The sequence below is a fragment of the Tyto alba genome, unplaced genomic scaffold (assembly GCF_018691265.1).
Source record: "Tyto alba isolate M040663 unplaced genomic scaffold, T.alba_DEE_v4.0 Super-Scaffold_1000006, whole genome shotgun sequence".
Classification (NCBI taxonomy): Eukaryota; Metazoa; Chordata; class Aves; order Strigiformes; family Tytonidae; genus Tyto; species Tyto alba.
Genome location: NW_024881272.1, coordinates 25,909,641 through 25,932,626, shown reverse-complemented (window position 1 = coordinate 25,932,626; position 22,986 = coordinate 25,909,641). Strand labels below are relative to the sequence as shown.

General features: G+C 48.7%; 1 protein-coding gene across 1 annotated transcript; it reads right to left on the bottom strand.

The window, feature by feature from the left end:
- Nucleotides 1-9,295: 9,295 nt before the first annotated feature.
- On the bottom strand, nucleotides 9,296-22,791 carry LOC104366137 (cytochrome P450 4B1-like). The gene is made up of 12 exons (XM_042784621.1): nucleotides 21,479-22,791; nucleotides 17,524-17,668; nucleotides 16,829-16,873; nucleotides 16,158-16,285; nucleotides 14,493-14,617; nucleotides 14,223-14,374; nucleotides 13,540-13,646; nucleotides 12,829-13,019; nucleotides 12,133-12,266; nucleotides 11,424-11,488; nucleotides 10,812-10,894; nucleotides 9,296-10,053 (listed from the first exon to the last, which is right to left on the bottom strand). The coding sequence occupies exons 1-12, from the start codon at nucleotides 21,656-21,658 to the stop codon at nucleotides 9,885-9,887; spliced, it is 1,524 nt and encodes a 507-aa protein (XP_042640555.1). The 5' UTR covers nucleotides 21,659-22,791; the 3' UTR covers nucleotides 9,296-9,884.
- Nucleotides 22,792-22,986: the final 195 nt, after the last annotated feature.

The following is a 22,986-nucleotide window of genomic DNA, read 5'->3' as shown; positions in this document are numbered from 1 at the left end:
AAGACATCAACTGTGATCTACTCTTAATCTGTTCCTGGGCTGCAAATACCCTTTTTCTAGTCTGCCAACGTTGTCTATAACACTAAGTTTCTTCAGCATTTCTCCAATTATAATAGTTGCATAAGTTCTTCAGCTGGAATGAGGTGACCCAGTCAACACTACGGCTGTCAGCATGGCACTGGGCTTTCGTTAGCACAGCAGGAAGATGCATTGGAAAGAACCAATGACAACAGCTGAAAATCTCCCCTGTCTCTCCAGACCTAGGTGCTTGGCTGCTTGAGCCTTGTTCTAGCACATTTCTTCATCTCCTCAATGTTACTGTTCCCTGAACTGGACCGCTGTAACTTACATTTAAATGGTGTCCCTGGTTCTTCAGACTGGGAAGAAGAGGAAGGAGTTATATTCTCTGGCTGGCATTTGTCATCCTGCTTTCTCCCCACCAGTTGCTGACATTCTGAGTCCTTTGGGCCAAAGACTAGTAAGCCATTACAGCCACACCACTCAAAAATTTTGAAGTTTAAAGAACACACCAACCTTCCTTGTGTTGTCTCGGAGAACATAGCTGTCAGGCACTGAACAGTGTTAGCTTTTCACACACTTGGCCGTGTCCATGAAACTAAGTCTATCTCATTATGCAGAGCCAACTGGATCTGTGCAAAAGTTCAGAGGAGAGTTAAAGGTTGTTCTTTAGGATGCAGAAAGCTGCAGTCTGTCAGCTTAGGCATTTCTTAGAGAGGGCTTTGGCTGTAGCTAGAGCAAGAGGGACCCTATTTGCCATACAATTTCACATTCCTGAGCAAGAGCACATGACTCCAGGGACCTCATGGCCATAGAAGGCGTAGGAGACACATCTAGCTCTTCCTATGATCCTCCACTTGTCTTGCAGCACTGTGATTAATGGGCTTCCCATCAGGAGAGGAAGCAGTGCAGGCTGGTTAGCTGGCTGGCCAGTTGGCTGGTGGGCGAGCTGACTGGGAAGTATCTGTATTGCAATTGGTCAGGAGGCTCCTGCCGATGCTTCTTGTCTACCTGAGGAGGAAGAGAAGGATTAACATACAGCATAAGGAGCCACTTTTGGGCCTTCTGAGCCAGATTTACAGCTCTGCAAGCTGCCTTCAAAATGTGAAGCTGACCTAAATAGAGTGGGCAGGTGAAGGGTGTGAGGAGAGCAATGTTATCATGTACTTGTTATCAAATGAGGTCACTGAGAGAGTTTGGACAGGTCTGCCATGATGCCTGGGATTAACCCTGAAGTTAGGTTTAAGTGGTATATGCTACAAGAGACCCCATTCCCCATCTCCAATGCATCATGGACTCTGTCCCGAAGCTGTCCTTCCTTCAGGCTTTTTTTTCATTTCAACCAGCTCTAAAATGGCCTTTAGGCTCTTCCAGGGACCTCTCTCTAGAAAACAGTCCATAAACAACTAGCTTCTTGTCTGGCCTTGCCCATGACTGTGGAGGGAGGAGAAGGGTAACTTCATGGGGCTGAGGAAAATGGAAGGTGGGATTGTTACTGTGGATCTCTCATGTGAAGACCTGAAGCACACCCGTAAATCCAGAAATGTTGTGTAGTTGGTTGATTTATAAGGTCCACATAAGGGAAACAGGGAGAGTTGGGGGTTGAGCCTTTGGTCAGCATCAGTGGAGCTGTTTTGGGGTGTCCTGTGGCATCTACCCACTTACCAGACAGTCTGATCTGGATCTAGCCAGCATCTTTCAGCAATCATCAGAATCACTCAGAAATCCCCCCAAGATCCACAGATCCACAGGTGGAGGGGCCAGGTCAGTGGAGTTGCTGTCATGGCCTCAGATGAAATTTATACCAACACAGGAATTCTCACTAGTGACAAAGTCCCTGGATAATGGGTTTGACCATGGGGTTACAGAACAAGGTGGATTTTTACCCATCTGACTCCCTGATAGATATTTAATAACCAGTGACAACTGTTGACTGTGGAACCAAGGAGATATGAGTTGCCTTGAAGGCCAAGTGACATGTCAAGCATTGAGCTGATAGGGAGGGAACATAGGGGACAAAGTGGCTAAATCCACATTTATGGGGATTTGGGTCAAGAATTTGAACTTGAGTGGTAGAAAAACTGGGTGCCTAATCCAGCCTCTAGCCTCTGCATTTTCTGTTTCATTGGTGGAGGGGAGAGAAATGCCTTTCTCACGTAATTTCAGAGATTTCATGGCAAGAAGGGCCATGAACATCTGGTCTGACACTCTTTAGAACAGCCTGGGGAAGATAATTCAGGGGTTTTTGCAGGGGAAGAAACCATGGAAATTCAAAAGGGAAAGTGAAGTGGCCACAGAGCTGCAAGTGGAGAAAAGTGAAAGGGGACAGCACTGGTCTGGTCATTGTAAGGGATTGGGACAAGGACAGAAACAGTCAGCTCTTAGCACCAGGAGAACCTACAGCCCTGTTGTTCCCAGGCATCCTGACTAAAGTACAGAGTCTCCAAAAGATCTCAGCATGAAAAAGCAGCTACAAGAGTGTCCTGTTATCTAGAGAAGTCCAGGGAGATCAGCAGGATGAACAGAGGCTTGGCTTGACCTTCTGGACATCTGAGGCTGACAAAACTACAGTTGGGTGTTAAAGAACACTTGAATACTTGGAAGGTCAAATATTTGCAGAGGGTCTCTGCATGGTTGACTTGATGCTGTGGATGTCCACATGATGGCCGTGTATGCCATGACAGGTCAGGCCATAAACATAAAAGAAAATAAATGTTACACTGAAGAATTCCTGTCCCATACCACAACCATGGACACATCAGGCTATGGAAGTTGCTTTCATGTTCTTGGGAATTTCTCCAACTAATATAGACATCTAAACGTAAGAAGATCTTCCTCACTGATTTAACTCATACTGTTGACATTCACTGCAGAAGAACTGGTTGACTGAGCAAGAAATTTAGGTGGCAAATCAGTACTTTGCCCCAGAGTGTGACCTTGCAGCAGCTGCTTTCCCGGGTTGTGTCTGTGTTTATTCGGATAGGAAGAAGAGTCCAGGACCATCTGTCCCTGTGTGTTCCTGCAGAGCTTAGTGCTGACAGATGAAATGGAGCTGTAATGCCAAAAAAAATAATAGCGTTTCAAGCTTCCAAACACATGATATATGAGGAAATCACGGCAAGAGCCCAGCAAGTGTTGCAGAGTAATGTGAGCTGCCTGGATCCCATCTGACCACACATGTCTCGAGGATGAATTTATATCTGGAAGCATTTAGTATAGCTGTCTTACAAATATGTTGCAATACTTACTTAATTTACAGGCTGCTTCGAGTGTAAAATTGCTGGTACCACCTGATAATGGGTTAGCTCGGAGAGCGGCGTTGGTCCTGTGCAGGAACCGCATCCCACAGCGGTGCGAGCAAACTGCTCTCGCTGCTGGTTCCGCTGCTCCCGTCGTGCTTGGCAGCACGTGAGAAAGTGCCACCACCAGAATGTGACAGACAAGTACCCTTTGCATGACTGGGATGTTGCTGTACAGCTATTATGACAGTCTCTGTGGGGAAAGGAATAACTGCATGAATAGGTGGTGTCTTTGCTCTGCCATTATTGAAAGACCAAGCTGTAGCAATAGGAAAAATCCAAGATCTTTTTAACTGAAACAAAGACTTACCCTGTTGCACCCCACATAGCCCGTCTCACGGGTTCTTGTTAAATTAGTTGTCTGAAGGTCTGAAACTGTCAGTCCAAGGTCAGCTCATCATTTTTGCTATTACCTTTTCTGCAAAAAGTAGGGACGGATTAAAGAATAGGTAACCTCTCTGCATCTAGTCCTTGACTGTCTTTATTGCTCTGAGTTATACAACCCATGTGACCAGGTCTTTTTATTACTACCATGTCTCTAATATCTAGGAGGGGAAAGGTAACTGGGGGGAGGCACTCTCAGTAATTACATTCTGGAAATATCTTGCTCACTCTGTCACTGGGACACAGTTGCCCCAGAAGCCCTGTTGCAGCCTCAGCCCAGCTCTCCAGTTCAAAAGCAGAGCAGCCATGGAAGATGTGGGATGCAGGATGTGGAATGTGGGATGATGCAGGATGCAGGATGCAGGATGCAGGATGCAGGATGCGGGGTGTGGGATGTGGGACGCAGGCTGGCTGGCCTGGCATGAAGTGCTGACCCACATGGCATGGGAAGATTAGGAGCTGGGCTGCCATGTGTGGCATTATTTAGAAGACCTCCTGTCCTCAGACGATGTTAGCACCAAGGAGAGCTTTGTGTGCAGATCTGATGTTGGGTTTGGGTATGGGACTGCAGGGACAACCGGGTTCCACTCCCTCCCCATGCCAAGAAGCCACAAGCACAATGCAGAGAGGAGGATGTGAATGCTGCTGAGCACCTTTCCTTTTTCTCTTCAGATATGAAAAGGCAGATTTTTATTGAATCCTAAAAGTCATGTAGGGGACAATGACTGAACAGGGTGGAGGCAGGACCAGCCTGGATCTTCCTTCCCAGGGCCAGGAGCACTGACGTGTTGGACAATCCAGGTGGGAAAGCAGCACTGCAGCCTTTCCTCTACCCCCTGTTCAGTCCGCTCCCAAAAGCCAGACCAGAGGTACCCTTACATCACAGTCATTGTCTTCTTTGGGCTTTTGGACTATGCAGCAAAAATGGTGACCTGCTTTTAAAACTTCTGAAAACACAGATTCCTCAGGCAGACTGTGTCAGGGCTTATGAAACCTTAGGGAGTGCTTTATGCTATGTAATGTGTATCTACTAAATGCAGTTTAGCAGCTGCCATTTGTTTTCATGAGGACTGTTATGCCAAGTTCCCCTAGTTTGATCCCCTTTTACCTACTTCCTTTCAGTGGTTACACCATGATTTTGGCCTTGTAATCCTCATCAGATGTCCTTGCTTTAATCTTTCACATTTGCATGCCTAGGTTCATCCACTCCTTTTTAGATAGCATTTATTTCAAATCTTATCTTTAAAAGAAAATTGAATCCAATATAGAGATGCATGTCATTTGCTTCCAGTGACTTCAGCTATTCTGATTAAAAAATTTCTCATTTTACACTTTAGAATATGTAGGCAAGGTACATTTGGGAGTAAATGTAGTTGGCTTTATACTTAAATCTCCAAACAGGGTTGAAGGACACTGTCTCATTTCATCTAGTGAAAGGAGATGCAAGTGAAAAATTTTTGAGAAATATTTGTATTTACGTATCCAAGTATGATGTTTGCTTTGATTACAACAGCAAGATATTATTGATTTGTATTACCTTTGTCAGCCTCTATATCTACAAAATACCTTTCGGAGAGATTGCTGCCTATCAGTCGTTTCCATTCTTGGTTTTGTGCAGTGGCTGTGGCTGCTCTTGTGCTTTGTGCTTGTGCTTATAGACTCACATCCCATTCACTTCAGCATTTTTTCAATTTATCAAGATAATTTTGTATCCTTATACCACCCTCCGCAGAGCTTGCAGTGTCTCATAGTTTTATAACGCTTTACATTTTAATGAACACACTCGGTCTCTCTCCATTGCAGGGATATCTCTGATTTCAACTCGAGAGCTGCACCTCGTGTCTGAAGAGGGGAGAGGCAGCTGGAATGAGCGGGCGTTCGCCCGGGCTGCCCCGGCGCAGCGGCTGCAGCCGCAGTGAGCATCCCCCACAAAGCAACTGCCATACCGTCGTGCTCACGTTCCTGCTTCTTTGAGAAGAGCTGGCTCAGGCCAAAATAAATTGGATTAGCTTGGAAGCGAAAATAAGTTGAACTGGGATTCAGTTTTCCTGGCATAGACAGAAAGCCAACATTGCTGAAGGGCAGGAAATAGAGACGAAGAAGCACATGGAAAAGCACATTTACTGAGAAATCTTATTTTCATTTTGCTTTCTGGAGTCTTGATCCTTATGTATATAAATGAAGGCAACCGCTAAGACTGTGTGATGATTGAGCTGACATTTGACAAGGACTGCCTTTATGCATAAGTTTAAATATATTTTGAAAATATATCTTTCTCATTTTAGTTCTTTTGGTGGAATTCATTACAAAGGAAGGGAGTAGCATCATCATTCAGATTGCAATATGAGGTTCAATAAGTTTCTGAGTTTTTCTTAAGAAAAAAATTTTCATCCTGGGAGACTTTACCTCCAGAAAGTCTTGGTATTCAAAGGAACAAGAAGTTTGAAAAGAGAAATGGCATTTTGAATCCCTTCTGCTTTTGAGCCCAGAAAATAGTAATAGGGTAAGACTGAAGTCTGATTCTTGGTTCTCTCATGTGCTTTTTTTGCCAGACAATATAGCATATAAAATAATCTGTCATATTCTGAAATCCCTTCTTACCCACCCAGACCACCTAAGGGAAGTGGGGTAACCCTAATGGCTCAGGCTGGCCCCTGAGCTCCCCACTTTCCCAAACTCCATTCATGGTCTTCCATGAGAAGTTGATGGAAGTTTTATTTTTTAATTATTTTTTACTTATTAGTATTTATTTTTAAATAATTATTTTTTTTAATTATCAATTCAATATCACAGATTTTCAAGTCTTTTGCCTAGAAATTAGTAGGTCTTCCTGCAAACCCTTTCCAGGCACCTGTGGTGCTCTCAATAAGCAGGACAGACTCATGAAGGTGTGTGCAGGAGGGACGAGGCTGGGAGATGCTTCCAGCACTGTCGATGGCTCCTGGCACTGAGGGTGCATGAACTGCCTGGTCTGGCAGATGCTCTCCAGATGTTTTCTCAAGGTGATGATAACAGCTAAAGGCTGTCCTCTCACCTAGGTGGCTTGCGCACTGCACAGCCCTGCACATCAAACTTAGGCACTGAATCCAGATAGCTGGTGACACTAAGCCTTTCTTTACCTTTAAATCCTCTGTCCTCTGCAAGCTCTAAGTGTGAATTTTAAATTGCACTTGTAATGTGCTTCTGTTCCCACCTGTGGGATGTCTGTGCATTTCCATGGCCCTGAAAAGATAGTTCCAATGGGTACATTTCCCATGGGCATAAAGAGCAAAGAAGTTCCTGGTGGGACACAGCCAGGGTCAGCTTCATTTGCAGCCAGTTCCGTTCATTCAGTGTCTGGCTGTGGTGGTCTGATCACTGACTGCTTCAGGTCTCAGCACAGGAGAAGAGAGGAAAGGGACTTGATTGGCACCTTGTCTTCCCTGACCATTCTGTACTGTCTCAGGTCACCAGGTGGCAATCTATAGCTCAGGTCTCACTTGAAATTGTAAGTTAAAGGGTCACAATCAACTAAAGGCAGGGAGAGGAACAGCCAGTACAAGGAGATGCAATCTTGCTCCATCTTCCTACCATCAGAGCACAGGTCTGCTGGTGAGCCATCTGCCCCGTGGCCTTCTCGGCACAGGGGCCACCTGCCTTGATATAAAAGCTTTCCTCTGCCTGCACTAGTTTTACTGCTGTCACTTGTGTCCTTGGTCAGTGACATAGGCCATTTTTGCAATCTTTGCTTTATGTTATTCCTTCTAGTGCTTTCGTGCCTTCTAGAGCTTTCATGCTTCATGCACAGCACTCCTGCTGTCGCTGTGATGGGTTTCTGCATGGCTCTGCTGTGCTGAACTCCACCGTGCTGGGTCTGTTCAATGTATGAGAACGACTGTGGGTTTCCATGGGAATATTGGCATCACCCCAGTATTTATCTCCTCAGCCACTGTAGCTGGAACAGCCCTAGTTTAGTAATCGAGGAGAGGTGAGTTTGCAACTTTTACCCAGTGAACTTTTACCCAGAGACCTTGAAATATGATTGAGCATAACTGAAGAAGTGAGGTGAGTTTGCAGCTTTTACCCAATAAACTTTTACCAAGTGACCTCGAAATATGATTGAACGTAACTGAAGAAACTGGCTTTTATCAACTTTTACTTGCCATATCACTAGAGGCTGTGACTGAGCAACTTTAAGCCAGGTGCATTTACTTCTTTCCTCCCACACCAGAGCCTCAGCAGGAAGAGATAAATCACTGCTTTCCTTTAACTTATTCCGGGATATGGAGTGACCCAGCTTTTGCTCCTTGCAAGCTATGGATGCAAAACCATGGCAGGGTGGGAATCTTTTGCTATTTTTTGTGTACCCAGGCTTAACAAAGTTGTAACTGAATTCAGGGTGAAGCTGGGTGGTGCAGCTGTGTCCTTTGTCTTACCCATGTGTGTAGGAGATTTCTTTCTTCTACCATTTCTTCTGAAATGGGATATTACTGAATCATAGCAATTGCTTCAGGGAAGCCTGGAGGTTTTGGTTGGAGGAGGAATTAATTTGTGGCTTGGGTGCCTGGAGCACCGTGAGGTATGGAGATCAGAAGTGAAGCTGGCTGATGGATGTGCCTTCTAAGCGAGCACCCCACGGCTGGCAGGTGTTATCAATGGCAGCTGGATGTGCTGGCACAGAGGTAAGTGGAGTGGTCGCAAGAAGGGTTTGTGGAGGGCTCTGAGGTAACTATGGATACAGATGTGGTTAGAGGAGGTACGGGTGATGTGGCAGAGTAGGTGCACGGGCGACCCTGTTTGCACAATATACTGGCCTGGTTTTTGCAGCTTCTCAAGTACAGCTGTTCTGAGGACGCTTTTGGTGTGGTTTGCAGTGAGTTGGTAATATGATCAGAGTAAGAGATGACAGGAGATATTTGTATTATTGCTGTTATTTATTGTGGGCACCTTTTCTGTACTTAAAATTAAAATTGGGCAAAACCTTATGTCTGATATAACCTTCCATTAATGGGACTCGCCAGTGACTGGGCTCATGGTGTTGATAGTCTATCACAGTATATCCCACAAAATGGTCCTGCTGTTTCCCCCACTGCTATCTGCCCTATCTCTGCAGATGAGAGCTGTCTTACCACACAGCAACCTGCTCATGATGTCAGGACTGCAGTCGACATCACCGCAACACTAACTGCAACAGCAGCATTTGGGATTTCCCAGCTTAACACTTTCTACCCCGATAATGATTCCTGCAGAGGCAGAGGACAGCTCGCTAGTGTCCTCCAGTGTGCCCCAGGCACACAACTCTTACAACTATCAGTTTAGGAAAATAATAATAATTAAAAAAAAAGGCAAAAACCCCCTTTCTAGCGATAATAACTCCTCTCTTGCAGCTTTAAATGAAGATTGCACATTGGACGCCCGTTAAGGGGTTGCCCATGGAAGGATATGCTGCGTTGGCTGCAACTGGAGACCTGCAGACAGGGGTCTGGCCAGACACCCCCAGGGTTGTCTCTTGCTGCTCATGGGTTTCCTCTCCATCTCCCATTTCTAAAGGGGTTTTACACTGTATTTGTGATGAAGTGGGAAAGCATCAGCAATAAAAACTGACACAGCTGCTGTTACAGGAATAATTATTGGTTTACTGACACAAAAATTACAGAATATTTTGCAGTTTAGGCAGAATTTCAGAGCCCAAACTGGAATCAGTGCTTACAACTAAACAGAGACACACTGAGTGTGAGAAGAAAGACAGAGGTCTGCCACGGGCTGACCCTGCTGCGGGAGAGGAGGGCTGACCTCTAGGCACTGAGGAAGGTGATGATAACAGAACAGGACTGGCAATGGTCACGGTCTCGGCCAGAACTTGTGTGCAAAGGCAGGATTTAGTAAGAAGGAAGCTGGTGGGACCTGCAGGTGTTCCCAGGCCAGGCCAGCCCTTACGGCAGAGCAAGGGGACAGTCAGCAAATAGGCATGGCCATGCCTGGCTGCTCTGAGATCGGTGCTCACGGAGCAGATGGCAGTGGGTCTGTGCAGTGCTGTCTAGACTACCCAGGCCCAGGCCAAAAAGGGCTTTCAGTTAGTGGAAGAAGCACAGAAATCAGGAATTCTTATCCTCAAATCCTGCCCTGCACCTTTTTCCCCAGAGAAACATTGTTCTGTCATCTGCTTGGTCCCTCCATCTGGCGAAGGCAGGATGTTTTCCAGCATCAGTGGATTTTTTTTAGATACAGGTGAATCCCATTCTTGGAGCGAAGGATGATCTGAGGTATTTTGCAGGGAGGCTTGGCAGGGTCAGGCGAGAGCTCAAAGCGGAGCAGAGTCAAGGCCAGTGCCACCTTCATCTCGTTCATGGCGAACTGCTGCCCGATGCAGTTCCTGGGGTAAAACAGAGCAACTCAGCCACTCCATCTCTGTGCTGGGCTCAACAAACCCCCGCATCCAGCTCCCAGCTCCCTCACACCAGCACACAGCCCTTCCCCTCTGCAGCTCTGGGGGACCCCAGGCAGTGTTTTGGGTAGCAAAAGCAGGGGGATGGGCTGAGCAAAGGGAACCTGGGGGAGCATTGGGAGCTCCTGAATGTGTGTTCAATGAGCACTGGGAGGGAGGCGAGAGAAGGAAGCCAAAGGAGACGCCAGCAGAGCAGAGGTGGTGAGTCTCCAAGCAGGAGGGTCTGCAACATTTTTGCCTTGGTGGGGTGAGCAGAGGGTGAAGGGCAGAACTGGGGGTGGGGGAGAAGGGGGAATCAAAGTGGGGGGGTGTGTGGGATGGGGTCTCTCCATCAAGGAGGCGAGGAGAGCAGGTAAGCCCGGGATGCTGCAGGCTCCTTGCATGATGCCAGCAAGGTAGTCCACAGTTTTAGGACCCAGTTCCCTGTCCCCAGGAGGAGGCCAGCAATGTTTCCTTCCCATTTTGCCTGCTGGTATCAGAAGCCCTCTGCAGCACAAACACTTGTTACATGTTTGTGAACTGTTTAACGCTGCAGGGCCAGGACTTCAGGTGGTGGTCTCTGAAAGCACTCTGTCAGTGCTTCCCTGACAGCAGTTGTAACAGCAGCACACACTTTTCAGGCTCCCAGTTTCCAGGGATGCATGTTTTCTCTGTGAACTAATCCTTCAGCGTTCAATACACTTTACCTCATTCCAGCAGAAAAAGGCAGAAAGGCGTGAGAGTGTCTGCCAGAGATGTTCTCCGGTGAAAACCGCAAAGGGTCAAACACCTGGAAATGAAGAATACACAGCAAGAAAAAGTGATTATTTAAGGAACACAGTACTAACCCCTACCTTCAGAAATGTGACACGCCATAATTTCTGAACAATTGCATTGGAGAGAGATTAATTCTGAGATGGACTGAAACTCATACATCAGACTCCCTTGCTTTCCACTGAGCCTGGCAATGGTGTTGCCAAGATAAACCAGACATAGATATGCTGAAAACCAGGGAGCCAGGGTTCAATTTTCTGTGTGGAGACAGAGCAAAAAATAATTTTTTTGCTGGTTAATACAAGCTCTTCAAAGCACTTTGTCTGACTGTTTGGGCAGCACCCAGCCGTAACGCTGCTGTCTGACCACCCTGTGCTGCAGCTAGTTGAGACTAATGCAGAGCGGTCGCTTCTCAGTGTGATTCCCATAGGCAAAGATGTTCAGGAGCAAGGGCAGGGCTCTGCTCCCCTGCTAACAGGTGAGGGGGACATTGGAAGAGACACAGCATAAAGGGGAAAAATTACTAGAAGGGCAAAAGAACTCACCAAAGGGTCTTTCCATACTGCAGGGTTTCTGTGAATGAGATAAATGCTTATCGCAGCGATGCTGCCTGTAAAGCAGTCAAGGAGAACAGGGGTCAGTGACAAAGAAACTAAAGGAAAGCTTGTTGTGTGTTCACACAAAGGTCTGTTTAAAGCACCATGGTCTTCTCTGTCAACTGGAAACCCATGAGGGTTTTGTCACTGGTTTCAGAGAAACCTAAACATTTTCCACTTGTTTAGTTGTAAGCAGCCAAACAGTGGAAATAAGGAAGGCACCGGCACCGTAGGCTCAAGGTCCCCCCAACAACATTACCTGCTTCTGTGCCAAACCAGAGAAGGAAAGCAGCAGCACAGGGCAATTTGCATGCCACAAGTTGGGATGGGACCAGTCCCTGTCCCCCTGTGTCTCCAGTTTGCCAAAATGGGTGAACCATGAACTTGTGCTTGGCCAGGAAGAGAAGGGGCTTTTGGCAATGGCATGGCTGCCCCACAGCGATGGTGGCAGGAAGGATGTCATGGGGATGCTGCTGTACAGTCCAGACATCAGTCTATCAACGGGACACCAACATCTGCACAATCCTACGTGAACATCTGTGCTGGCAAGGAGCAGGTCACAGAGGCAGGGCTGTCACCTCTGTTCTGTGGCAGGCAGCGAGGATGCGGCTGATGTCTGAGAACACAGTTTTGTGAAGTGGGAATAGGATTTACAGACCTTCTGGCAAGGTGCGTCCATCGGGGAAGGTGATGGGTTTGCTGAGCTGCCGGGATACGCCGGGCACTGGTGGGTAAAGGCGAAGGCTCTCCCTGATGCACATGGTGCTGTAAGTCATCTTGCCCAGGTCCTCCCTGCCGGGACAGAGGCAGGCTGAGCCCCAGGCTCCCCCCACTGCCCTGTGCTGGGGGACCACTTGCCCCACAGCCATCAGCCCCCTGGGCAGACCCCCCCTTGCAACAGATGGGGTGTACGGAGGGACCCGCAATGTCCAACCAAAGGCTGCTGCAAGCTGTGGACCCCAGGACACCTCTGAACAATCTTAATGACATCTAAACATGCTCAAGTGGACAGTGACGGTGAAAGGTGAAAAGCCACGACTACAACGCCCTGTGGCAAGAAAGCAGGACAGAGGAAAGAGCAACATTGGTGGCCCAGGTCTTGGCATGGCATCCAGCATGTCCCTCCTGGTCTGGGCTGGTTTGTCCTGTGTCTGCCCTGGTAATATGAGCCCTGAAGCTCTGAAGGGCAGAGAAGTAGATTTAGCTGAAGGATGCCATATCTGCTCCATCCTATGAAGTCCCTGTGCATGCAGCAACCTTTAGCACCCCAGCTTTCAAACCCTGAAGACATTGCTCACTTAGAAATGGCAGCGATGGGAAAAAAGTTACCAGGTGAGGAGATGTGCAGCCTTACCACTGAAGTGTCTCCCGGTGTCCCAGGATCCCCTGGATTTCCTCCCGGCACCGTGCCTGATGCTCGGGGTGTGATGCCAGGCAGTACAAGAGCCAGGAGATCCCGCTGGCTGTCGTATCGTGGCCCTCAAACATGAACGTGTCCACCTCAGCACGCAGGTCCTCATCGGACAGTCCAGCTCCGTTCTCATCCTAACAGTCCAGAGACAGTTTCAATGGCCCATGTATAAAAAACCCAATATTATAATATAAATAACATATATAATATAGATAATACAGATAATATAGATGATGTATATATCATAGTGGCCCATACATATATAATATAATATACCAGGAGGAACCGTTATATTCTTTCAGCTATTGCAAAGTAGAGTGGTGATGACCCTGGGATACATATAAACAAAATCAATCTCTGTTTAGACTGACTTCAGGGCCCCTTTTCCTTCACTTATAAATCCTGTTACCCCCCCCATATTAAGCTATCAGGACTGTGAAATCCCTCTGCATGTTGTATTCCCCAGCAGATGCTACCAACATTTGATGGAAAATTGTATCACCTTGGCTTCTCCTCAACTGGGCAGGACTGGGCTAATTTATTATAATGGCTTGTGCAGTCCTAAGGGTCTCTGGTAGTTTGTGGCACCCCTGCAAAGACTGACTGGCTTTTGCACCCTGCTGCCCTGCTGCACACCCGCTCCTCGCCACTTACTTTGGCACACAGCAGAATGTCCAAGAAGTCCAAATGTCTCTTCTTCTGGATCTTTTCAAATTCCTGTTCATCTTTAAGGGACTCCTTTCGCTCCTGTATTACCTTATCTGGGGAAGAAAGAGTTGAAGGTTCAGCAGAGGCAGATGCTGAGCTGCAATATCACCCTGTGAATGCAAAGCTCACCCAGGGGGGTGACCACTGCTCAGTCTATGATGCATTTGATGTGTGCTTCTGCATCCCAGGCAGTTTGCCCTTTTCAGCAGCACAGCAACAAATGCCATGCACGTTGTCATCCTTTTCTGTAAACTTCTTTGTCCACCACAGACTCCTCTGTCTATTTTATCCACCCCTCCTGCATTAAAATCACTGGAAAGGAAAATCATTCCTTGTATCGGTGTTGTCTACAGCACCCATCCCTTGTCTGACCAGCCTCTGGTCCTTTAACAGGAGTCTTCCCAGAGGGGAATTCCTCCGTTGGTCCAGTTTAGTAACACAGGATCTGTGAGACCCCCTTGCTTCATGCCTAGATCAGACCACTGCTGCAAGCTGATGCTCTGCTTGGATTGCAGCTCCGAGCCTCCGGGCAGGATCGCTGCATGGGCAAGGGGGTAACTCGAGTGCCTCTGGTCAGCCATCACGCACTCTGCATGAAAGCTTTGTGAGAGGATGAAGGCAGGGAATACCTGTGTGGTCGTGAGCGAGCTGGCAGACCTTCCTGAACTGATATCCGTGGGGACTGAGCCAGTAAATGATGTCATTGTGGTAGGGGAAGATGCGGAGGCGCTGGTGCACCATGTGGCACAGGTTGTAGACAGCCTGGATGTAGGTGTTTCTCCTGGGCAGAGGGGAATGGTGGAAGTTTGTAAATTTGGGAGCATCGCAACAAGCGATTTGCCCATTTCCCTTCTGAGCTGCAAACTTTCTGCCAGGGTCTGGGGGCAGCCAGCACTGACCTGTTGGTCTGGCAGTTGCTGTGACAACTGAAGGCACATTTCATTATGTTATCAAGAGTCATCAAGCTGATGTGCTCAAAGAGCTCCACCGGTTTCCCGTCTGTGATCAACTGCTCCCATTTATCCTAGAGCACAAAGGAGAAAGAAATGAGAAGGGAAGGGACAGTTCTGCGTGATTTAGCATCATTCCCTGATTGAATGACTGCTCAGCTAGGGATACGTCCCAGAGAAATGGAAAAAAAGCAGAGGATCTCTTAGTTGCTGTCAAAATCTCAGAGAAGGGAAGCCAAGAGCAGGATGGTTAATACAAGATTTGCCTCAGGCAGCTGCTACTCTTGAATCCTGGCATCCGTGAGCCCTGGTACATCTTACCCTGGGGCAAAGGCACCCTGGAGAAGCCCAGGATGGGTGCATAGCTGGGTGATGGGGCATGTTATCCAAGTCTTTCTTACAGTGCAGTGTCTCTCCTGCACAAGAGCAGCATATGTCAGCATTGGACTTCACCGAGTCTGTTCTCAAGTACATATGAGTTTGGTGCCTAAGATGCAAACTTCTGATCAAGGCTTTTCCTCCATCTCATGATCTCTCTGCTGCTGTGCTTTTCCAGCATATAATATAGGAGCTCTTGCTCAACTCTTCCTATAGGGGATCTTTACAGAAAATATAAACAGTATCTCTCTTGCCCAGCAGACATGAAATGATGTTGAATCCTCTGTCCCTTCATGGCTGTAAGGTACCGGTGGTCTCAAAAGCTGAGAAGGGGAGGAGGTGGAGGAATACAGTCACGTCTGATCTCCCACAGCACGAAACCAGGCTGGGGAACAGGGATTATGTGGACAGACATATGTCCTTAGCACATGCAACGATTGCCACCTGGTGGCATGGGCTCCTACAATAGGCACTTTGCATTGTCTGCAAGGAATTATAAACTGCCAGGCACTTGTGTGCATTGCAAAAGTTCTCCTGGCTCTCCAGCCCCTGGCTCCTGGCTGCTCTCTGGGCTGGAAGGAGGGAGGAGAGCCAGGATCCATGTGGAGGTGCTGGGGAGTTTGGATGGAGGGAGGCAAAGGAGAAGGAATAGGTCCAGCACCCAGACTCCTGCTGGTCCACATGCACAAAGACTGGTGCCCCTCACTTGCAATTCATACTGGTGTCCATCGTGCCCAGAACCAATGGATGGAAGAGCAGTGCAGTTTCACTGTGTATTATCCAAGGCAGAGATTGCAATCCAGTCACGGGTATGTTGACAGCAAATGATACTCTTTAACCTTAGGTCACAGCATAGCTCTGCTCCAATCTTTATATTTTTGGGATTTGTTATGAACCTTTATTTACTTCAGTTATTCACTTACAAAAACAATTTATAAGAAGTTGCAGATGGGATTGAGATTATGCACAGTTTGGGGATGGCAGTGACATTAATCCTCTAATCTTAGCCCTAGAGCCCAAAGCAGTACCAGAGACATAGTCCCTGCAGGAAACTCATGGGCAGGGATTTGTGGTGGCTCAGAAAGATTGACTGCCGGGACACAGCCTGTCCTTACAATTACCAGGTTGTGAGTAAGGACACTGCAAGAAAACCCTGCTCCAGCATTTATCTACTAAACAGTCAGGATCAGGAGAAAAAAAGAGGGCAGAGAGAGGAGCATCAGATATGAGTCCTACCAGCATCACGTTAGTAGACTCTGCCATCAGAGCCACGTACGGTTTCAAGATGTCGTAATGAAACCCTGGAGTCAGGAGTTTTCGATGTTGGTGCCATTTTGGTCCATGTAAGATCAGCAACCCATTCCCTGGGGAAACACAGGCAAGGCATATTTTGCTGGACATAAGCAGGCTGCTTTCACCTGCCTGTGGACACAGCCTCCACCTGCAAGGAGCATGATTAAATCTGCTGTCTGAGCTGCTACAAGAGAGTATTTCCAAATGTTGTCATCAGCTCCAGGGTTCCCAGGGCCAAGCAGAGCCCTGCTCACAAAAATGACACAGCACTGCCTCCATAAAGAAACAACCAACACTGCTGGAGCTGAGAGCTTCAGATCAGCAGGTGCATTTTTCACTGGTCCTCCACCGAATCTGAGCTTCTCCCACCACCACCCTTTGCTCTCTATGGACATGTAAGTGGTTCTCATTTGTACATATGACTATATCTGAACTTTGTGCCTCTGAATCACAAAAAATGGCATTATTTAATATCTTTTTCAAAAAATGTATTAATTTCATGAAGCTTTTAGCTATAACTGCATCAAGGAACAAGCACAATGCTGTTTATTTATAGCATGTTCTTGACTAACTTCAGAATCATTCCTGGTAGGCAAAGCCCCAGGAATACATACCGATCCAGGGGACAAGGTGTTTATAGCTGATGTTATCCTTGGGATCTGTAAAAAATCATCAAGAAAGAGAAAATAAAATGGTACATGTTTCAGTAGCATTAACCCACTGGTTTTCACCTGAAAGGTCCCTCTGGACTCTCACTTTTGGTTGGGTATGAAGCAGAAGCAGTGGCACCCCTGCAGAATTCATCAGTATTTCACAACAAAACATTTAGGCCTTTGGCCTATTTACAAAAAACACATATAAAAGCAGATGCCCAGATTGCAATAAACAAGAGTATTGGTAGTCCAAAGTCTGGATAAATTATTAACCCACCCAGACAGCACTGTTTAGCATCTTTCTTTCTGGATGCACTAAAAATAAAGCTCCACAGTAGGAGCCAGGGTTCTGATCTTAGAAAAAAGCTTCCAGCTGTCTTCTCCTTGCTGGGGTCAGGCACTGAGAAGATAACTTTTCAAGGAGCACTTGAGGAAGTTTGATTTGCCAGATTTGGAAGGTTCCCGTCACCCTCACAGCCCTGTGCCTGATGCACCAAAGGCATGGCACAAAGGAGTGGTATCTCTCCATGCTTTTAGATGATTTCTGCAAGACACCATCTCTGTGAAACCCTCCCTTGCTGTGAATTTTTAGGCTGGCATGGGAAATCTGCAGGGCTATGGTCATTGCTCCACAGCTGAAAGCATCATCTTCTCACCTCCTCTGGCCAACAGAGCCTTGGCATAGTCAGGATCAGTGACAACCAGGAATGCTAAGAAACTCCCGAACCAGACAGGGTGAGCATGTAAGTATTTCTGTGCCCAGATCTCCACCTTGTCCAGCACCTCTTCCTCCTTGAGAAACTGTAGTTGTGGGGAAGTAAAAGGAGAAAGAACACTTAGATTCAGAGAAAAAAAAAAAAATCTTCCAAACCACTGTCTTAAAAGTCTCAAAGTCTTTCTGTATCACAAAACCAGGTAATGGCAAATAAGGTATTGTCCCTCTGGGTTTTCAGAGTATCAGAAGTAGAGATGCTTGTTACATTTAAACCTCATATAAAATAATTCTTCCTTATCAATTGACCCTAACCATGGAGAATGTTCTTAGGGACAGTGGTGGTGCCTATCATGTACATACATTTTCTGCTCTTTTTCCATAGCCACCCCAAAGAAGACTCAGATTTGCCCCAGACAGCATCTGCATTTTGTGACATGCAAATATGTTCTCACTTGCACATGGCTGAGCAGTTAGCACCCTGCAGCTGTGAGAAAATACAGCAACATTTTTACAGCAGCCAACAGCATCGCTGCTGTGTCTGCCCTGGTGTAATGATGCCTCCTGACCGGGAAACCTGGGCCACAGCTTCCTCCAACCATTTAGGTGGAAAAGGCCAGTGTCCAGGTAAAATTCAACAGAATGAGTCCAAAGTCACCAACGGAGTGTACAGAGCAGGGGAGACTGGTTAATAACATCAGATTAAGATTTCATTGATTTTTAGGAATTTAATTTAATGAGTGATGAAGAGCTGGTGCTCCCAGAAAGGTTCATCTCCAGTCCTTGGAAGCCGCACACGGAAGAGTTACGTGAGCACCGGTGTTTGTATTAGTGACACTGGTGGGTTCACTCTTCAAAAGTAATCACAGTTTTATTGCTTTTATAGCCGGTGTTGTATATTAAACAGGCAATAGCCAAAGAACAAGTGGAAAGATCAGTGGAAAGATCCAAAGTCCCAGGCAGAGAAAAAAAGATCACAGAAACAAAAACATATAAGAATTCTCTTTTCTTTGAACAGAAACTATTCTGCCACAATATGCAGGGGAAAGGATTTTGGTGAGGTAGGGCTGACATAGATGCTGCTGCTTTGACTTGAAGCTTTAAGTTCAATTACATCTACATAGTAGTGTAGAAATCAGCCACAGAGTCACTCTATTGACTGAGTCAAGTGAATATTTGCTCAGTCGCTTTGGTGCTGAGTTATCTCAGCTCAGCTTTTAGTTTGGTCAGTGTTTCTCAATCCATGAGATGGCTTGTACCCAAATAATCACCCACATCAGGCTTATCTCAGAGAGGATGCTCAGGAGCCGTGGGGCATCTGCCAGGGGACTGCACAGGCTGTGTGGGGGCACAGCCACACTCCGTGCACTGAGGCTGAGCCCCCTTCCTTGTGAGCTGGGGGGGTTCCTGCAGCACCTCCCGTGTGTCTCTTGCATTTGGCATAATGACAAACTACATCCAGTTATCATTAATGATAGAAAATTACCGTTCAACTTCTCTTGCTCAAGTTCAAGATTTTGGACTTATTAAAGAGAACCATAAATTTCTCTGGTTGCAAGGACCAAGTTTTGGGGTAAAAGGACACAGCCCTTCCAGCACCCACCCCTTCAACAATGCCAGAAGAAGCAGGGCTTGGCTTGGTGCCTTTAGGTGAGTGACACTTGAACACGCAAAAGCCCTTTGATATGTCTGCTTGTGCTTCCTCCCGTCACAAAATCGCAGAAAGCATAAATGGAAGTAATTAGGAGATGCTGAGTAAGCCTCGCTGGCAGAAGTCCTAATGCTAGAAGCCTTTGCATTCAACCTTGTTTTTGGAGTGCCAGCCCGGGTTTATGCTATGAAGAACCATCCCTATGCTGGCAGAGGGTGGGATGGGTTTATTTGAGAGGAGAGGTTACTCCCAAGGTGAGTAACCTCTTCCTGCTGTGCCAAGCACTCCCTGGGCAGACAGTGTAAAGTTCTGCGGGCTGCGGAGGAACAGGAATGGAAAGCTCCTGCTTCTTAACAGGGGCTCCAGCTACCAGGCTCTGCATGAAAGACCATCACTTCTACTTCTTCCTGCCTTGGGAGCTTGAAAAGAAAAGTATAACCCCTGCTTGGATCTAAGGAAATGCAAGTTTTTAAATGGATCCAACACTAAAAGCCTCTGGGAAGAGGCTCTTAAAGGTGCTTTTAATGACTATGCACTGATAGCACACAAAACAGAAAACACAGGAGCTGAAATCTGAGCATGAAGTTGCGCTGTGCTCAGTCAGAACCAGGCTTGGCTCCCCTCCACCAGCCGCTGCATAGGGCAGATGCCGGCCAAGGGCTGCCGAGGGACCGACAGCCCCCAACACCCACGGGGCAGCGACCCTGCTCTCCTCTGATTCCCACTAACCATGGCCATGGGAGGCCGCTTTGGCCAGCTTGGGGCTGGCACTTTGTGTTTGAACTAAGTCGTGCTGCTGCAGCGAGACTGAAAAGCTGTACACAACCTCCCCTGATATTAATGTGATTTCTACCAAGTGACTTGAATAAGCAGAGGCAAATACCTAAGAATGTTTAAAACAAAGTGATGTATTCCCAGGAGACCCACTCAAAGTGTAACAAATATATTTGAGGTACTAAACTGACCTGATTCAAAACTGGCAATTAATCACTTTAAATCAACAGAATAGGAAATGTCAGTGCTCCTCCCGAATACAGCTCTAAGGTTTTCCTCTGAGGTGAGTGTAAACTTTGTATTCAGCACTGCCAGTTTCCTCACTGGCTCAGTGAACTGTTGGGCTCTGGTGAATTCAGCACCATTTGATCAGCAAATTACTAAATTTGTAAAACAGGAACTCTTCAAAAAATACTGCCTGAGGTAAAAGTCCAGCTATGAACAACCTAACCACAATGGGAGCAAGTGATTGGCCCGAATGGTTAAATCCTACTCCAGGATAAATAGTCACAACTGACAAACAGGCGAACATACTTTATTTAACTGCAGTTTTAAAGTCTAACTGGCAGTGCAACAAATCCCTGAACTGGCCCATCTTCATGCTTAGGTTGCCAAAAGACTGCCTGTCTGGGGCTGCCATGGCACAGTCAAGCCCTGGGACGTCCCCACCAGATTTCCCAGCTACTTTTCAGGATGCCAGTTATTTAATATGCCACATTTGGCTGGTGCAGGGCATCAGCAGAGCACAGGAGAGCTCAGGGCGATTTGAAGCAACCTTTAGCATGTATGGAAGCTCAGGAAGCTGCCAAAGAAATGTGGAAATCTGTTTGTCAAGGCAGCCACGCTGATCTGTGTGGGCAAGCACGAACCTTGGGGAAGAGTCATCCATGTCATGACTGCCCAGAACAAAGCTTGCTTATGTATGCAAGTTTAATTAGTCGTGGCCTTAAAAAGACCTGTGGCCCCTGTGCCGGATGCTAAACCTGGGGCATTCTGTGGCTTAAACACGGCTCAAAATGATCAATGCCCTGTCTGGCTCACCTGGTCACGAAGCTGATGCAAACTGGAGCCGAGAGGTGACAGCGGAGCCTGCCCCGGCACGGAGCAGCACGGCTGCTGGGTTACTGCACCAGTGCCAGGTTACACCTTGCCCACGCCACGTTCTATTATTGCTTTCTTTATTTGCAAGCCAGCTACCACCTCCTTCCAGCGTGCATTCTGCAGCAGCCCGAGCGTGCTGTTCTCTGGGCATCACGAGCAGAGAAAGCCGTTTGCACGGCTGAGGGAAAAAAAAAAAAAAAAAAAAAAAAAAGGATGCTCACCTTTCCCATCCCCTTGGGACTGGCAGAAGCAATTCTCCTGGACCACGGGTATGACTCCCGGCAGCATCATTCCCTCTGACGTGGGGAAACTGATCCTCACCCTCCCTCCTCCCCCCCACCCCACGGCAGCGCAGACCCGGCTCTCGCCCTACCTCGTGGACGTGGCCGAAGAGCCAGTGGGTCGGGTGGCCGGGGAAGTCGGCCAGCGCCCTGAGCAGCTCCCGCCGCCGGTGGTACAGCTGGATGGCCTTCAGCAGCACGCAGGTCAGGCAGAAAACGGCAGCCAAGTGCAGCACCCGGGAGACATCGACGCCCAGCCAGGAGAGCTTCATCCCTCCCGGGGAAGGCAGCGCCCGGCCGCCCGCCGCTCCCGGCTGGCTCGGGCGGAGGCCGCTGTCCCCGCCCGGGGACACGCAGCCAATGCAGGGCGGAGAGGTAGGTGGGGAGGCCGAGCGGCTGCCAAATCACGGCAGGGCTTGTTGGGAAGAAAGCAGCCCGCGGGGACCCGGGGAGCGGCACCGCTTGCCCGCGAAGTGAGCTCCGAGCTGTTGTTGTTGCTCGCCCTTCCTCCCCTGCTGCCGGCGGCCGCTTCCACCCCAAGGCCGCGGGCGCCGGCGGGGATGAGGATGAGGAGGGAGGGAAAGAGCTGTCAGGCTGCTCACAGCCTCCCCCCTCCCCGCCCTGCCGGCCTGTGCACCGCCACCCGGGAAAGCTGCAAAGACCGAGCGTGATCGGGGCTTTTAGGGAAGAAAAAAAGAAAGAAAAAAAGAAAGAAAGAAAAAGAGCCTGGCTGAGTGGGTGTGTGTAACAACCATCCCACAGGGCGTGGAAAGTCGGCATTGGGGAATAGCGCTCCTTTACATGCAGGTCTTTAGGCTTTTAGTGCGTGCAAGCCTGAAGAAGACAGGCATACTCTGGGCTTCCTCCTCCGCCCCGAGGTCTTCATCGCATTTTCCTGCCTCCCAAGGTTTCACCCTCATCTCTCCATCCATTCCCGTCCCGGCATCCCAGCCGCCAGCTCCTTCCCTCCCTGCCGCCGCCCCCCCTGAGCGAGCTGTCATTTTAAAGCCGCATCTTTAAAACGTCCGGGACACGATCTCCACCGCAGTGAGCGCGGGGAATCCCGCACCGGGCTGGTTTTGCGGTGCCGGGTCAGCCGAGCGGGGGCTGGCTAACGCGGCAGCTGCGGAGCAGCTTTGGGGCGGGCAGGAGGCAGGCGGGCTGCCAGGCCGCACCGCTTCCTCGCCACCGTTCTCTCTGGGAAGAAGGGTCCCCGCCGAGCCCGGCGGGCGAGGGGACCCGCGGGGGGAGGCACCGGCCGGGCCCCCTCCTTCCCCGCTCGTCCCACCCGCCGGGGGCGGGGCTCGAACCCGCGGTTCCCCCCGCCCGCTTGCCGGCCGCCGTGGAGGGCGCTCCCGGGCCTTTGCGGCCCGAGCGGGGGCGGCCCCGCGCCGCCCAATGGGAACGTGGCTTGCTGGCAGGTGGGAGGCGGCGGGGCCGGGAGCTGCCATGGCGCGGGCGGGGCGGGTGGCGGAGGCGGCGGGGCCGGGTGTGCCGCCGCGGGGCCGGCGGGGGAGCAGCGGCCCCGCGGAGCGCCTGTAGCCGCGGCCGGGCCGCGGGCTGGCGAGCCGGGGCGCGCTGGCGGCGGCGGCAGCGGCGG

Excerpts from the sequence above, each read along its gene's own strand:
- LOC104366137 (XM_042784621.1), bottom strand. The coding sequence starts at position 21,658 with ATGAAGCTCTCCTGGCTGGGCGTCGATGTCTCCCGGGTGCTGCACTTG. Across the intron at positions 13,647-14,222 it reads GCTCGCTCACGACCACACAG|ATAAGGTAATACAGGAGCGA; the intron begins GTATTCCCTGCC and ends TTTCTTCCCCAG. Across the intron at positions 10,054-10,811 it reads CCTTTTTCTGCTGGAATGAG|GAACTGCATCGGGCAGCAGT; the intron begins GTAAAGTGTATT and ends GTTTTACCCCAG.